The 17,372-nt window shown below is 43.4% G+C and overlaps 1 protein-coding gene across 1 annotated transcript in view; it reads right to left on the minus strand.

Moving 5' to 3' along the window:
- LOC121292348 (brain-enriched guanylate kinase-associated protein-like) overlaps positions 1 to 15,929 on the minus strand; it is a 59,162-nt gene extending 43,233 nt beyond the window's left edge. Inside the window, exon 1 of the mRNA XM_041214200.1 lies at positions 15,576 to 15,929. Coding sequence (XP_041070134.1) covers positions 15,576 to 15,929 — 354 coding nt within the window. The remainder of the gene's footprint in view (positions 1 to 15,575) is intronic.
- Positions 15,930 to 17,372: the final 1,443 nt, after the last annotated feature.

Genomic DNA, 17,372 nt, shown 5'->3' on the forward strand with positions numbered 1-17,372 from the left:
GTACTCTCTTTAGAATTGTATCCTTTATTTTTTGTTGACTCTCCTTGTTCATCCTACCGAGATATATCATTTCACACTCCTCTGCATTAGATTTCAACCACTACATGTCCATCCATTCCACCAGCCTGCCTATGTCCTCTTGAAATCAATCACTATCCTCCTCAGGGTTCACAATACTTCCAAGTTTTGTGTCCTCTTAAGATAGTGCACTGCACATCTAAGTCAAGGTCATTAATCTGAATCAAGAAAAACAGTGGCTCTAACAAAGACCCCTGAGGAACTCTCCTATATATTATAACCTTACAAAAACAACATTCACCACTACAGTTTCCTGTCACTCAGCCAACTTTGTGCTGCCACATCTTTTTTATTCCATGGGCTTTGACTTTGCTGACCGGCCTGTTATTTGACACTTTATCAAACACCTTTTGAAAGTCCATATACACCACCTCAAATGCATTACCCTCATGCACCCTGTTCTAGCTAGCTATCTCATCATAAAAATTAAGTTATTTAAACCAGATTCAGCAATGCCTCCTACCTTGTTGGGCTGGAAACATACCGATCTAAAAAATTCTCCTGAGCACACGTTAGAAACTTTTCCCCCTCTCCATCTTTTACAATATTACCATCACAGTCTATGCTTTCTCAAGGGCAGTTAGGGATGAACCTTGCCAGAAAAGCTCAACCCCATGAACGAATATAAAAAATATATATTCATATAATTAAAGTTCTCCATTGTCAATACATTATGGTCAGAATTTTCCATTCGGCATGTGGGCACGCACCCACACATTTAACGGAACATTAAATGGTGCGTGATGTCGTCGGGCGTGTGTCCCAACGTCATCGCAAAGTTGGGCGATGTTTTGTTCAGTGGGCGCTCGCCGGAGTCGGCTGCGTGCCCGCTGTTAATTGATAGGCCTATTAAGGCCAATAACCAGGCAATTAACCTGAATTTTACGTTGCCTGTCCAACCTAATGGTTGGTGGGCAGGTGAAAAGGCCAAGCGGGATGAGTTTTCCAAAAGCTTTTACAAATTAAATTAAAACTTGCTTTGAAAAATAAAAACACGTCCCATCTCATGTGACACAGTCACATGAGGGGACATGTTTTATTAAATTTTCAATGTTTTTATTTATTTTTAAAAAAGTGCTTCAATCTCCCCTCAGGGAGATTGAAGCGCTCTTGCACGCACATGCGCAAAAGAGCGCTGGACCTGACTCTCCCTCCTCCCCCTGCCCGCACAGGTAGCGACCTTCCCCACCCGCTCCCGCTGAGCCCGCCCGATGAATGGAAAATCCTGGCCTATAGTTTTTCCTCTATATCTTTCCCACTAGTATGTGCTCTTTAGGATACATCCGGTCATGTAATGGTACCTCTAATGTTTCTTAGCTTTAATCAAATAAGCTCTATCCTTGACCCCCTTGAGGACATCCTATCTCTAGAGCACTCTCATATTCTCTTTAATCAATTAGAAACTGAACTGGACCAGCCATATAAATACTGTAGTTACAAGAGCAGGTCAGAGGCTGGGAATTCTGCAGAGAATAACTCACCTCCTGACTCCCCAAAACCTGTCCACCATCTACAAGGCACAAATGAGGAATGTGATGGAATGCTCTGCATTTGCCTGGATGAGTGCAGCTGCAACATCACTCAACATGCTTGACACCATCCAGGACAAAACAGCCTGCTTGATTGGCACCCCTGCCGCCACCTTAAACATTTACTCCCTTCCATCATTGACACACAGCGTCAGCAGTGTATACCATATACAAGATGCACTGCCGCAACTCACCCACCCTCCTTTGACCACAATTTCTAAACTGGTGATCTCTACCACCTCAGAAGACAAGGGCAGCAGACACATGGGAACACCACCACCTGCAAGTTCCCCTCTGAGCCACTCACCACATCCTGACTTGGAAATATATCACTGTTCCTTCACTGTCACTGGGTCAAATCCTGGAACTCCCTTCCTAGTAACACTAGTAACTTACTAGTAACTGTGGGCATACATATAGTACATGCACTGCAGCAGTTCAACAAGGTGGCTCACCACCACTTTCTCAATTAGGGATCGGCAATAAATGCTGGCCTAGCCAGCGATGCCCACATCCCATGAATGAATAAATTAAAAAATATTATCACCCCCTCCTCCTTTCCTTCCTTCTCTATCTGTTTCCTGGAGAACTTGTACCTAAGAATATTTATTGCCAATCTTTGTTGTGGTCATATCATATTTCCACTTGGCAATATGCACTTCCAGCTCACCAATGTTATTGATCATGCTCCAACATTCACATACACTCACTGTCAATCTAATTTAGACCATATTGTGTTAATGGTTCTATTATCTTTACCCCCTGGCAATGTGAAGCTACCCAGTTGAACTTATTGTTAGTTTAAAATCTCAACTAAGAGAGATTTCAGATCATTAAGGAACTTAGTCAGCTTCACCAGCTAAAATCTAGGTCCAGAAATGAAATGTCCTCCCTCCTAGGAGTTTTCAAACCAGCAAAATTATCTCAGGGTAGAATATATCTTTAGATATATTACAGCTGAAAAAGCTCTTGGTAGATTTACTAATATCAGCACTTAGAATCCTAACTTAAGTATTCAGAATCCTAACTTAAGTATTCTAAGATATTGTTATCTATAGTGACCTCATGAGGATGTAAGTATGAAACCAAAAATCTTTTATGCTTGTTTATGAATATTTATTATAAGAATCAATTATAGATTGCATTATAGGAATGAAGGCTATATTTATGGTATTTAAATATAGTTATAACATGACAATTCTACTTAAACTACATGCAATTTTTAAATCCACCTTAATAAACAATTTGGATATTCAAACAAATATTAATTTGAAGAAGATTATACTCACAATCCAGTATAATTTCTTAATAGTATGTCATTACCGCAACCTTTTTTTGGGTAATTATTTTTAGAACTCAACCCTTTGTGTCCTAAGATGGCTGACTTATGTTTCTCTAGCTCTGCTGGCTTTTAAAGAAATTTTAGCTGTTACAAGGTAGACTGGCATTGTTCATTGACGGTCGTTGACAGGGCCCTCAACCGTGTCCGGCCCATCTCCCGCGCATCCGCTCTCACACCTTCTCCTCCCTCCCAGAAACATGATAGGGTCCCCCTTGTCCTCACTTATCACCCCACCAGCCTTCGCATTCAAAGGATCATCCTCCGCCATTTCCGTCAACTCCAGCATGATGCCACCACCAAACACATCTTCCCTTCACCCCCCCCGGCGGCATTCCGTAGGGATCGTTCCCTCCAGGACACCCTGGTCCACTCCTCCATCACCCCCTACTCCTCAACCCCCATCTATAGCACCTCCCCATGCCCACGCAAAAGATGCAACACCTGCCCCTTCACTTCCTCTCTCCTCACCGTCCAAGGGCCCAAACACTCCTTTCAAGTGAAGCAGCATTTCACTTGCATTTCCCCTAACTTAGTCTACTGCATTCGTTGCTCCCAATGCGGTCTCCTCTACATTGGAGAGACCAAACGTAAACTGGGCGACTGCTTTGCAGAACACCTGTGGTCTGTCCGCAAGAATGACCCAAACCTCCCTGTCGCTTGCCATTTTAACACTCCACCCTGCTTTCTTGCCCACATGTCTGTCCTTGACTTGCTGCATTGTTCCAGTGAAGCCCAACACAAACTGGAGGAACAGCACCTCATCTTCCGACTAGGCACTTTACAGCCTTCCGGAATGAATATTGAATTCAACAACTTTAGATCTTGAACTCCCTCCTCCATCCCCACCCCCTTTCTGTTTCTTCCCCCTTCCTTTTGTTTTTTCCAATAATTTATATAGATTTTTCTTTTCCCACCTATTTCCATTATTTTTAAATCTTTTATGCCCTGCCAGCCTTTTCACCCCACTCCCACTAGAGCTGTACCTTGAGTGCCCTACTATCCATTCTTAATTAGCACATTCATTTAGATAATATCACCACCTTCAACACCTGTGTCCTTTTGTTCTTTTGTCTGTGACATCTCTTGATTATCTGCTCCTATCACTGCTTGTCCTTACAACCACACCACCCCCCCAACTTCTCCCCCGACGCCCCCCCCCCCCCCCCACCCCCCAGTCTTAAACCAGCTCATATTTCACCCCTCTCCTTATTTTCACTCAGTTCTGTGGAAGGGTCATGAGGATTCGAAACGTCAAATCTTTTCTTCTCTGCCAATGCTGCCAGACCTGCTGAGTTTTTCCAGGTAATTCTGTTTTTGTTTTGGATTTCCAGCATCCGCAGTTTTTTGTTTTTATGGCATTGTACATTGTTTCGTACAAAAACAACTTTTCTTCATAAATCTTACCAATTTTTTAAACTGTGAATCCTTGAGGGTCAGCTGTTTACTGTCAAGGGTCTACAGATGTTTGGTTTTCATCCAACAGTAAGGCAATTCAAGGCCCTGTTATGAGTTCCCATGCTTTCTGTGTCTAGCTTTTTGGAAATGATTCAAATGCTGCATAATGTTGTCTAATTTTTACTTCAGTAATGTAGTTAATACCTCAATTTCTTCAATAAATGTGTTACTTCCTTAACAGTTCCATTCCCTCTTATTCTGATCTCAACTAATAACTTTGTATTTCTTACTCTAGTGCTATTTGTCTCTCCCAATTCTTTGTGAACCTTTTCTTCTCTGCAATGCTGCCTCCTCATTCCCATTTCTTGCCAACTGAGGTTAAACCCTCCCCATTAGCTTTAACAAATTGCCCTATAAGGACTTTGGTCCTGACTGTTAATTGCAATCACTCTGGCTGGTACAGGTGCCATCTCCCCCAAGAACGGTCTCAAAGTTCAAAGAAATTAAAGCCATCCCTCCTGCAACATCTCTTCAGCCACCCATTCATCTGCTCTATCCTCCTGTTCTATACTCGCTAAAATGTGGCACTGGGAGTAATCTTCAGATTACTACCATTTGAGGTCGTTAAAAGGAACATTAAATTCAAACATGTAGTCTAAAATGTTTGAGTTTGTGTTTTAATTCATACAAACATATAAACATACGCAGTAAGAGCAGGAGAAGGCCATTCAGCCCCTCAAACCTGCACCACCATTCAATAAAATCATGGTTGATCTGATTGTGGTCTCAGCTCCACATTCTGGCCACCACTGATAACCTTTGTCTCCTGTGTTAGTCAAGAATAGTCAAAAATTTATTTACCTCTGCCGTAAAAATATTCAAAGACCCTGCCTCCTCTGTTCACTGGGGAAGAGAGTTCCAAAGATTCACAGCTCTCTGAGGGAAAAAATATTTTCTCATTTTTGTCTTAACTGTGAGACCCCTTATTTTTAAACTGTGTCCCCTAAGTCTAGTCTCTCCCACAGGGGGAAATATCCTTTCAGCATTCCCCTCAGGATCTTGCATGTTTCCACAAGATCACCCCTCTTTCTTCTAAACTCTAATGGATATAAGCCAAGCCTGTACAACCTTTCCTCATTAGATAACCCACTGCCCCCGCAATGTCGGCCCCCAGCCCCATCCCAGGTATCAGTTGAGTTAACCTTCTCTGAACTGATCCTAATGCATTTATATCCTTTTTTAAATAAGGAGACCAAAACTATACACAGCACTCTAGATGTGGTCTCACCAACGCCTTGTACAAATGTAGTAAAACATCTCTTCTTTTATATTCCATTTCCCTTGCAGTAAACAACAACATTCCATTTACCTTCCTAATCACTGGCTGTACCTGCATACTACGTTTATGTGATTCATGTACCAGGACACCCAGATCCCTCTATACCTCAGAGTTCTACAATCTCTCTCCATTTAAATAGTATACTGCTTTCCAATTCTTCCTGTCAAAGCAGACAAGTTTACGTTTTTCTACATTATACTCCATTTGCCAAATTATGTCCTATTCACTTAACCTATCTATGTCCCTTTGCAGACTCCTTTATGTCCTCTTCACAACTTAGTTTCCGTTCTACCTTTGTACCATCAGCAAATTTAGCAACTATACGTTCGGTCCCTTCATCCAAGTTATTGATATATATTGTAAATAGCTGAGGTCTGGCACTGATCCCTGTGGCACTCCACTCATCATATCTTGCCAACCAGAAAATGACCTATTTATCCCTATTCTCTGTTTCCTGTTAGCTAACCAATCCTCTATCCATGCTAATATGTTACCCTCTACACCATGAGCTCTTACTTTGTCTCATAACCTTTGATGTGACACCTTGTCAAATGCATTCTCGAAATCTAAGTACTGCACATCCAGAGGTTTCCCTTTATCCATGTTGCTTGTTATTTCCTCAAAGAACTTCAAAGAATTAGTCAAACAGGATTTCCCTTTCACAAAACCATGCTGACTCTGATTGCATTGAAATTTTCTAAGTGCCCCATTATTACTTTCCTAAAATTAAATTCCAGCAATTTCCCTATGACAGATGTTAAGCTAACAGGCCTATAGTTTCCTACTTTCTGTCTCCATCCTCATAAGAACATAAGAAATAGGAGTAGGAGTGGGCAATTTGGACCCACAAGTCTGCTGTGCCAGTCAATAAGATCATGGCTGATTTGATTGTGGCCTTAATTTCACTTTTCTATCCGTCCAACAGCAATAGTGCCTTGAATATAGTAAATGACCCTCCCATTCTGAGGAAGAAAATTCCAAAGATAAATATTCTTCTTATCTATTTTGCCCACCAAAGTGGACAAACTCACATTTTTGCACATTATACTCTGTCTTCCAATGTTTTACCCACTCACTTAACCTATTTGTATCCCTTTGCAAACTCCTTGGCCTGGATTTTCATGCTTGTAACCATGTAGGAACAGAGGTAGGGGATTTAAAGATGGCAGATGGGACCCGATTCCAGGATTCCTGTCCCTATTCCTGGCACCCCCAATTTTTAGCAGTGTGGGTAATGGCCAGCTCCATTTGTGGAATCATGTCAGCTTTTGCTGTGGTTCACAGCCCATCAGAGGCTGGGAATCATAATCTGGATTCAGGGACCTTTTGAAGGGTAAGGTTAGAAAGCTTTACCCAGGCCTCCATGCTCTGTCCATGCCAATGCATGCCCCCACCCACCCCAATTGGCCCCTTATACCTTCCATGCCAACTCATTGCACCTGCCTACCCCTAATACACCCCATGCCAACTCATGTCACTTCCATACCCATTCACCCACTACACCGTCTGTACAGAGCAAGTATGGTAATAATGGTATTGTGGAACAAGTTTAAAAAAACATGCATTTACAATGTTTTGTAAAAAGAACCCTACAACCCTATAGAAGTGTCAATTGCCAGACTTTTAAAGTATCAATAACAGAAGCCATAGGATCCTGACACCTCTTTATCTTGCAGAAATAAACATTGAACCATTGCAAAATAGATCACAAAAAATAGTTTATTATAACATAAGCTGTCAATAAGTTTTCCCTTATTCTAACTCTGTCAATAATGTAAAACTTTTTATGAGAGTCTGGGCTCTCAGCCAATCCTCGTTATGCATTATCCTTTATTAACAGAGCTACCCCACTTCCTTTTCTTCCTGCCATATCAAAAAACATTTTTTAATATTCAGTTCCCAGCTTTGGTCCTCATACAACAGCATCTTTGTAATGGCTATCCTATGATAGCCATTTACTTCATTTGTGCTATCAATTCATCTATCTTCGTGCACAGCATTTGTAACTTCAAATAAAGTGCTTTTAATTCTGACCTTTCACCATTTTCCCTTCTCTCTCCTATTTGCTGCTGCACTCTTATGTTTGTACGTTCTGTCCCTTCCTGTCACATTCTACTTATTATTCCTCATATTGTTACCCTAACTATCGCCTTGTTCTTTCTCATTAACTTTCTAAATCTTGCCTTGTGTGAACCTTCTACCCCTCCCCACTATTAAACCCAGAATCCTGTTTCATTCTTAGCTTGCAACAGTCACATTTTTGTACCTATTTTCATATCCAAGTCCTTTTCAGTGACAAGCTTTGCATCCTATTGCTCAAATTTTCAGTGGTTACATATATTCCAAGGACATCTCTATATTATTACAGCACTACATTATTTAGACAGAGCTTTGGTGTTTTAGCTGCAATTTTTACTGAAAATAATTTGTGCCTTATATTTCGTACTTCAAATAGCTTTGAGTTCCACATAATATAAATGCAGCTAAGTGTCTCCTTGGAGCCAGCATTCAAAGAAATATTGTAAAACTCGCTTCAAGGTGTTAGAGATTACTGTTTGGAAGCACATAAGCAAGTTGTTCACTGTATTGAGGAGATATTAATGTTTAAGATTATAGTCCTGACATTCATGACTCTTCTGGTGTTTCTGGGGTTAAAAGGAACAGCTATTTACTTTAATCCCCTGACGTAGAAGCTTGTCACTAAACCTCCCCATATTACCCCTAGGCCCGTGTTTTGCATACTGGTATGTCCAATTTTGCTTCATGTAGAAGTATTTTTATTCCATCCTGCATGCCACATGCTGCATTGAAACTTTTTTTCTAATGTCGATATTCCTATATTTTTATTAGCACATTATTCGAAAAGAAATGCTTTGCATTATCACCTCCATCTGCTACATCGGCAATCTGAGATGTTCTTATAAAGGCTTTCCGCTGCATTTTCTTGAAGTTACAGTGGTGGGATAAGAGTAGTTCTGAAGAAATTTCCAGTCTACTCTTGTTTTCTCACGGGATGTGGGCGTCGCAGGCTCAGCCAGCTTTGTTACTGGCCGTCCCGCTTGACTTTAAAAAGGTGGCAGTAAAACCACCTTCCTGATCTGTTACAGTCTGGAACAGCCAATCCATGCAGACTTCAACCTTCTTCCTGCTCAAGACCCACCCCACCAATATTTGTCATGTGTCTACAATCCTCTTTCTTGATTGCTGGAGTTCATTAGGACCTGAGTTATCAGTTTAAACAATTCAGATGCATGAATCTAATGTGCATTGGACCTGCTGTTGTCTCATATCCTATCCTCTCCTTTTGTGACACTTTATGGAAAGTCTGTTTCTCCTTCCCTTTAAATAGGACTCTCTTTAAACAGGACATCCTTAGACTATAAATTAGGCATATCATCTAAAAAGTACATTGAGTAGATCAATAGCAACCAGTTCCTCTTATATAATTTGGAACAATTTTAAAGAACTTGTTTTTGTTTCCATTGAATAAATAAGTTTAGTGCTACACTTCATTAAATTAGATACTTCTGTCCAATAATTGACAGAAGTTAATGAACTAAAATTTCATTTTATCCTGCTCTTTGTGTGGGGGGTTCTGATTCACGACCTACCCACATCAGATCCATTTGAGGTGGGCATCAGGCAAACTTAATGCTCCCATCTCATTTTTCCGATTGTTGAGTGGGACTGGGTAGTTTTCTCACTTCTGGCTGCCTTTGCAAACAGTGTTGTACTAAGGAAATGGGGTGCACAGAGTCTGGTCTTCTTAAAAGCAGACTCTCTCTCTTAAAGGAACTGTGCTGAATAATGTTGCTGGAACTTAAAACATGGGAAATGGAACACCAAGGCAGAGAGTGGGTTCCAGGATCACAGGTACAGCACTGGAAGCACTAGTGGCGGAGATGGGAAGGGAGAGAGACGATGAGGTTCCACAGGAGGTGGGAGCCAGAAGGCCCTCAACGATCGCCCTCAGATGGAAGTGGGATCAGGGGGCAAAGATATCAGCTCTTGGGTCTGATTTTTGTGTTCCGAGGTCAGGCACGCACCCGACCTGAATGCACCTAAAAATTGCGTGAAAAGATGGGCGTGCGTCCCTACGTCATCATGCACACATGCAATATTGAGGTCAGTGGGCGCACGCGAGAGTCGGAACAGCACCTGTCGACAATTAAAGGGCCAATTAAGGTCATTAAAAAGCCCATTGACTGCGATTTCGTGTTGCCTGTGCAATTTTTAGTTCACCGCATGGGCAAAACAGGTAGGCGGAATTCATGTTTTTATGATTTCCTCATCCATGGGCAGGATAAAAGGCCCTGTGAGCAGCAGCGCTTTCTCCGTTATTGCCAGGCCTTTGCTGTGTGAGTACAGAGTTGTCCCAGAGTTTCTTGGCATCTTGTTTGATTGTCCAGCCTGCCTTTCAGCATCTCAGGTCCTCATCTTCTCTGGAAGATTCCCCTGGGTATTGCAGCACAGTTGCTCCTTCATTTTCAAGGCACTGCTCCTCTGCATCCCATCTAATGGGGATAGTGTATTCTGCTGGTGGAACCTCCTCTGATGAGGGCAGGAGGGAGAGAAGGTCAGGTGGGCGTGGGCAGTGTCCCAGGGACGGACCTTTAAGAGGGCTCAGTTGGTGCAGGGCCAGCAAGAAGGCCAAGGCGGGACGGCATGCCAAAGATGCCACTATTCGGTGCCTAGAGTGTTCAGGCAGCTCTCCAACTACATCCAGATGTCCGTGGTTCAATGCCGCAGGAGGCTCCGCCTCTCCAGGGACACAGTGACATCAATATGTCACATGATAGATCCAGAAATCACCTCCAACTGCGTGGGTGGACAACCCATGCCGGTGGCTTTGAAGGCCACAGTGGCCCTTAACATCTATGCCTCTGGCTCTTTTCAGGGCTCAGTGGGGGATTTGTGCAGCCTTTCTCAATCAGTTGCACACAGTTGTGTCAAGCTTGTGACTGATGCTATCTTTAGACACATCTGCACTTTCATACATTCTAGACAGACGAGGTGAGCCAGGCGGAGAGAGCATGAGGTTTCGCTGTGATGGCTGGGTCCCCCGTGTCCAGGGTGTAATAGATGCACTCACGTGGCCATCAAGGTGCCAGCAGGAGAACCGGGAGCTTTCGTCAACTGAAAGAGATCCTCTCAATGAATGTTCAGATCGTTTGTGACCACAGGACACAGGTTCTCCAAGTTTGTGCCCGTTATCCTGGGAGCTCACATGATGCTTACATCTTGTAGCACTCACAGGTACCAAGGCTGCTCGTGGCTCCTGCACGAGTGGATGGATGGCTCCTAGTGACAAAGGCTACCCCTTGAAGAGGTGGCAGATGACCCCACTCCAACACCCAAGAACTGAGGCCAAGAAGAGATACAAAAGGAATCATGCCTCCAAAAGGGCGGTGGTGGAGAGGACCATAAGGGTGCTGAAGATGTGCTTCAGATGCCTGGACCGGTTAGGGGGAGCATTGCAGTATCCTCCAGAGCCTGTCTCCCTCATAGTCGTCGCATACTGCACCCTGCACAACCTGGTTCTGGCAAGGGGAGACTACTGGAGGCTGAGGAAAGTGAGGCAGCTCCACAGGCCATGGAGGATGACTCAAGTGATAGCTCAGAGGAAGAGCCTGGGGGGTGTGGGGGGTGGGGGGGGGGGGGGGGGGGGGGGGGGGGGGGGGGGTGGGGGGGTGTGTGTGTGTGTGCGCGCAGGGTGAGGACCTCAAGGTAGAGAACAGGAACCTTCATGGAGGCAGGGACACCAGGGATGCTTTGATCCAGTGAACCACCTGCTAGGCATCCAGGGCATCGATGCCTTGTCAAGCCAATGGCATCATCTCCTTTGTTAACAATCAATAAATAAGAACCCAACCCAGTACATCAGCACCGCACAACGCCACACTTTTACAAGGCTGTGCTGCCTCTGACACCTATTCATACCATCCAGCCAACACAGCCCATTTAAGTCAAATAAGTGTTTGTTACTTCACATGAACAAAGGACAAAGTGTCCATCTCTAACACGAGTCAAAATAATTAATGTAAAAATGTCACCCATGAGATGCCCCTGTTGTGCTCAAGGTGCCTTCAACTTACATCTATGGGTGCTGCATCTTGGTTCTCCCCCTCGCTGAGAATGGTGTTGGAGGCAGCTGCTGACTCTGCTGTCCCGGTGGCCCTGATGACCTCAGCAGTTATCCGCTGGCTGCCAGAGACTGAGCAGGCTCTGCCTGGGAAGGTGCATCCAGCCCCTGGCTGGACACTCCTCAGTCGTTGCGGCATCATCAAATGCAGCAGACACTGGCAGAGGGGCAGAGGAGCTGGTTCCCTTGTCCAGAGTGCCTGGAGAAGCCCTTAGAGACGACAGGCAGCTTGTCTGCCAGCGTGAGGTGAGTTTGCACCTCCCTGCTCACCATTGATGGACAGGGACCTGGCAGGGAGACTAGATGCCTCATCCATCTCTCACACTGGCAGTGACGTCCTGAGTCACTGCCTGTGTGAGAGTTTGCAGATCCGAGTGCAATTCCAGGAACCCCTGAGTCTGCTCCTGAAGCTGCCTCTCCATGAGTCACCACTCTCCCAATGTAGGAGGCTGTGCGCTCGGTGTTAAGGGTCAACTCATGCTTCGCATGGATTCCGCCATGGTATGCATGCCCTCATGGATCTCTGCCAGTTCTCGCCGCTGGACATCCAGCATCTGCCGCCTGATGGATGACTCCAGAGGCTCATCATCTGCTTCAGCGGCAGCACCTGTGCTCCCACTGTCAGCCCCCTAGGACCTCTCTGCCTCTGCCAGCTCCTCATGCGAGCGCGATGTGCCCTCACTGCTGTGCATTACCCACAGAGCCAAATAGCTAATGCCCACCGAAGTGAGTATGTGTGCTTGTGCCTGGTTCAGAGAGACGATGTGACGCTGGTGCAGCTGTGATGTCTTCCTCTGAGCTCAATGGGGGTCCTCAGGGTTCCCGGTGGCTCCTGTAGGTGGTGCATCTGAGGGAGGAAGGCAAAAGATCAGTACATTCAATCATCAAAGTCACAGATGCTGTCTGGAAGCTGTTCAAGAAGTGCGCAGTCATGGCCTCAGCACTTAGTGGTCATGGAAGGCGGGAGGGCACAATGCCCCCATTTCTCAGATGAGTGCCTGGGAGTGCTGGTCGAGGAGGTCAGTGCAGCCCACTACAACCCTTGACAGCCTTCAGGGAGCCGCCTCTTACGTTGGGTCCCCATTGGACCCGGCACCCAACACATTCCCAACCCTACATGCATGGAAAATACATCTGGCAGCCCTGTTTCACGTTGGTCGGGCCTTATTTGGCCACCCAGTGTAAGATCATGTTCATAATGTGAACTCGGCCGGGAGCAAATTTTATATCCGCTTCCGGCCGCACCAACTTCGGGCGCGCCCTGAGGGTAAAATTCAGGCCTTGGAGTTTGGACCTGTGGACCTGGCAGCAGTACCAAAAGAGGTCTAATGACCTCATTCAGGTAGACAAAAGAATTGAATGTATCTTCACATGAAATGTCCTATCCACTGCATCACCAACCTCTCTCACTTCTCAGTGCACCAAACACTCCCCCACCTATCACTCACAAAGCAGCACACTCTGGCACTCCATGACTCAGGGCAAACATCCAGTTACTCCACCTCACCTTTACGCACTTGCCAATGCTGCCAGTTTCACACCCACCTCTCAATGCCTTCACATACCTCATGCTATTCAGCTATGGCATGCAAATCACCCAAATTCGACATGACACAATCACTGACACTTGGCTCTTGCTTTTGCAGGACAAGATAGCACACAGTAGAAGGGAGCTGAGCAGAACCAATCGGTAGTAAAGGATGCCCAGAAACTCTTGATCCCAATGGAGGAGATGACTGTCAGCATCACGGGGCTGGCTGCAATGGAACTCATAGGATCTGGCATCATTCAGGATGACTGCATCTTAGGCCCCTTCTCCACACACTCTTATTCTGCTATCTGCCACAGTGAGCATGCTGCTGATGGTGTGACCATGGGCCTCTTGCTTTCCATTCCCCCACTCCCAGCCCTTTTCCTCATACCAACATTCTCCTTCCAAATTGCTGTCTGGACCAGAGTGATACAGGCTGGTATCTTGATGTTGTATTACCTTAGTGCTCCTTCACAGCCTTCTGGTGCTGGGGACACTAGCATGGACACCCTTCTTAAGAGCAAAACAATGCTAGTTCTCAGTGCTATGGAATTGAAAGTCTCACCTGTAATCTTTGTTATCGAAATTTCTGAAAATCATCTATCATATATACCTAGTTTCAATTCAATTATGAATCTTATTCACATGTTTAGAGCAAATTTATAAAAGCATGTAACAGACAGCACACTTACCAGATCTTTGAAATATCTTTTTCAAACCTCAGGAGGTCTTTGGTCATCTCTCAAGAAATACTCCTACACTAAATGTGATATTTGCATTGAAGGAACAAAGTTAAGGAAATTCAATATTCTAAATGTTAACATTATCAAAGCTGATAACTGAAAAAAATTCTAAATTATAATTTGAATATATAGTGATTGTGGATATCCATGATATTCTAAGTTTTAAAATTCCACTTACAGGTTAGTAAATTAGGTTACTGGGATTGGAGAGTCACAGTAGATGACAGTGCTACCTGAGCACTTTATAATTAAATGCAGTAGGAAAGGAAACCAAATTTTAAATTATATTTTTAGCCTATCACCTTCCTGAAACATTAATGCGATTATAACATTATTCCGTAAAGATATTTTCAATTAGAATTGACTGGTTTTTCTCTGCGTAGGTATGGAAGTGCTAAAATTAGCGTACCTTATTTTCTCCATTTCGGCAGCTGGAACCTGAAGGAAAACTAAATTAGGAAATACTCAAGGCTTTGTTAAGCTACTCATACACTCTTCAAAAAGGTCATTCAGAAAAAAATTTAAATGATAAATGTTTCTAGAACTGCAATAAATCATCCACATGAGTAAACATTATTAATATGGAAAAAATAATGGTTGTAGAAGCATAGTTCACTCATTGGGTCCACAGCTGTAATGTAATTGAATAAATCACAGCATGGAGTTACAAAAGAGCTTTATAGGCATTGAGCAGAGTGCATTGTGTAGAAATTTGCACATTGAAATATAGCCAGGATTAAGCAAGTTAGAAAATAATTTTTGGGACAGAGAGAATAGAAGAAAGGAATGTACCATTATGGAATGCAACAGAACTGGGACAAATAGAATTTTCTTGGCTTTTTATCCTTTCAAACAAAAATCTTTTAATCTTTTGTGATCATATTTTAAATATATGTATCTGCCATTTTAAATGTTGACTTGAATTGTTTCAATGGAATTCATTCAACATTCAGTTGGTGAATAAGAAAGTAGGGCAGGGATGTGCATCCAATCCACTACTGCTTGTTTTGCGCTTTTGCCAATGATGAATTTTCACCTCAGAGTCAATTTTAACTCTAGTGCAACATGGACAGCCTGTTCGCTCAGATCTCGCTTAACCAGACCCAGCTTACCCCAAATGGATGGTAACAGTGAAAGTCTGGGTGGAGTGGGGAAGTTGCAATCACAGAGAGGGAGTGCATGGCATGCGCTTCACCCAGATCTATTCTAAAATGGCAATTGGGGTCCTGTGTGTGTTAGAGGACCCCGACTGGCATATGGAAAGGAGCCCACCCCATGAAACAGGCAGGCGCTTTGGCCTTTCAACAGTATGCCATGTATAAATGGTAGTGGGCATAGCATTAGCATTAAGTGAAATGATTAAGACTACCAGACCCATTTTCAGGGCAATATTAGCCCAATAATACTGATTTCAGACAAGCTAAAATTGACCCACTAGCGTGTGTAAGAATATGTAGTCTTTAATTTTAAACTTACCATGTTAATTTTTCCAGGTAAAGATGAAGACCTGGATTTTAAGGTGTTGTTTGGAGATGGCATTAGCTGTATGATAATCAGTGGTCTTGTTCCAGCTGAATCTTTTAAGGCTTTCTGCTCCATGTTAGTGCCGCTGTCCTGTAAAACAATTTCTTCTAATGCTCCGACCTCTCCTGTACAGTCTTCACTTTTGATTGGGTCTATGCCTGTTTCTAGATAGATTTTTCCCTTGCAATCTGGTTGCTTAGTGAACTTGCTGCATATCTTGAAGGCCGTCTGTAAATTAACTGGCTTAGGGGAGTTCGACACCTTTTGTGGTTTGGGCTCCCTGGATCCAAAACAGATGGTGTTCATCAGAAGCTTGGTTTCTATTGGTTGGCTCTAACAAGAGCTTTGACTCACGGCCATAAGATTTGATAGTGCTGAACTTTTTACTTCTGCTTTTGGATCTTCCTGGATGTAAATCACATCACTTTTTCCACCTTTTATTTAAAGCTGTAATTATTCAAAATTTCTAAAATTCTGATCCATCACCATTGTGATCAAAGCTGTCTTTACTTGAGCTATGATGGTTTGGATGGCAGTCCTTTTCTGATGTGGAGGACAGCCTCCCAGGGAAAACTGGGAAGTGCTCTCTGTCACTCCCTCTGCCAGAGAATGGAGAGCAGGGGAAAATTGACACAACCTTGACCTTTTCCACTGTCTGTTGTTTTGAATGGCTGAGTGATAGGTCACTTCGTGCCCTCTGGATAATATCTGAGCTTCCAAGTATTTGTAGGCAGAAACATCTGATCAGTCATCACTTGAATTAATTCTTGTTTAATGCAGCACCACAATGATAATCCAGCTTTCACAATTCACCCATTACTGATGGAGGTGTTGAAGTTGAGTGATTCGGTGCCCATGTGTCACAATGACTTGGTTTCTAGGAGCATGCAAGAAAACAAGATAATAGAGAAAATTCCTGTTTTAATTTGAGACTTAATTTCAACCTATTTGCATTCAGGCTAAATGCTCGAGTTTTGGAACTAGGCAATCAATAGTAACACCAAATTACTTTTGCAGTTAGACGTATGAGTCAACTAAATCAATGCTTGATGCATTAAAACGTGGCAGGTTTTCGAGGACACTGAGCATTCTGTGTAGACACTTCACCCTAAATTGATTAAAAAAGTCACATGATATTCTGGTGTGCCTGAAGCTGAAAGAGGATGACAAAAGTCAATTTTTAATTTTGGAATTATAGATCAGCATGCACTACTTTGTGAGTTTTCATTGGACATGACAGCAAGTCTCTGGGGATGTTCTAACTCTTGCTTCAGAGTTCAATTATAAAGCCATTTAGAAGCCTTGTTTTGAAGAGAAAGAGAGTTATCCTATCCAGCTAAACATTCTTTGAGCACAAATGAGATGAGCAATCAACTCTGAAAACTCCATGTCAATTTTCCCTGACAGTAATTGTGAACTCACAATTCAAAGAATGTGCCTAGAATTAGAATCAGTATTTAATGATAAATGAGCTACAATAGTTTCTGAAGTAGCCTAATACACTCTGCTTAAGATATAATGAGTGCTGAAGCAGTTCTCCCAAACGAGGGTTGCAAATTGCACTTTGGGCACATTTAAGTGATTATGATTGGTGTAGGGACATGGCAATGTGGGTGATGAATTGAGTTGGAAACTCAGCTACTGCTACATGAATTAGGCCTGGGCTATTTTAACTCTCAGGCCTCACTTAAATCCTGCTGGCCAACTTTCCATCCATTGGGAAACAGTGAATAATTGTGCAGCCTGGCT

Source organism: Carcharodon carcharias, chromosome 20 (genome assembly GCF_017639515.1).
Source record: "Carcharodon carcharias isolate sCarCar2 chromosome 20, sCarCar2.pri, whole genome shotgun sequence".
Taxonomy (NCBI): Eukaryota; Metazoa; Chordata; class Chondrichthyes; order Lamniformes; family Lamnidae; genus Carcharodon; species Carcharodon carcharias.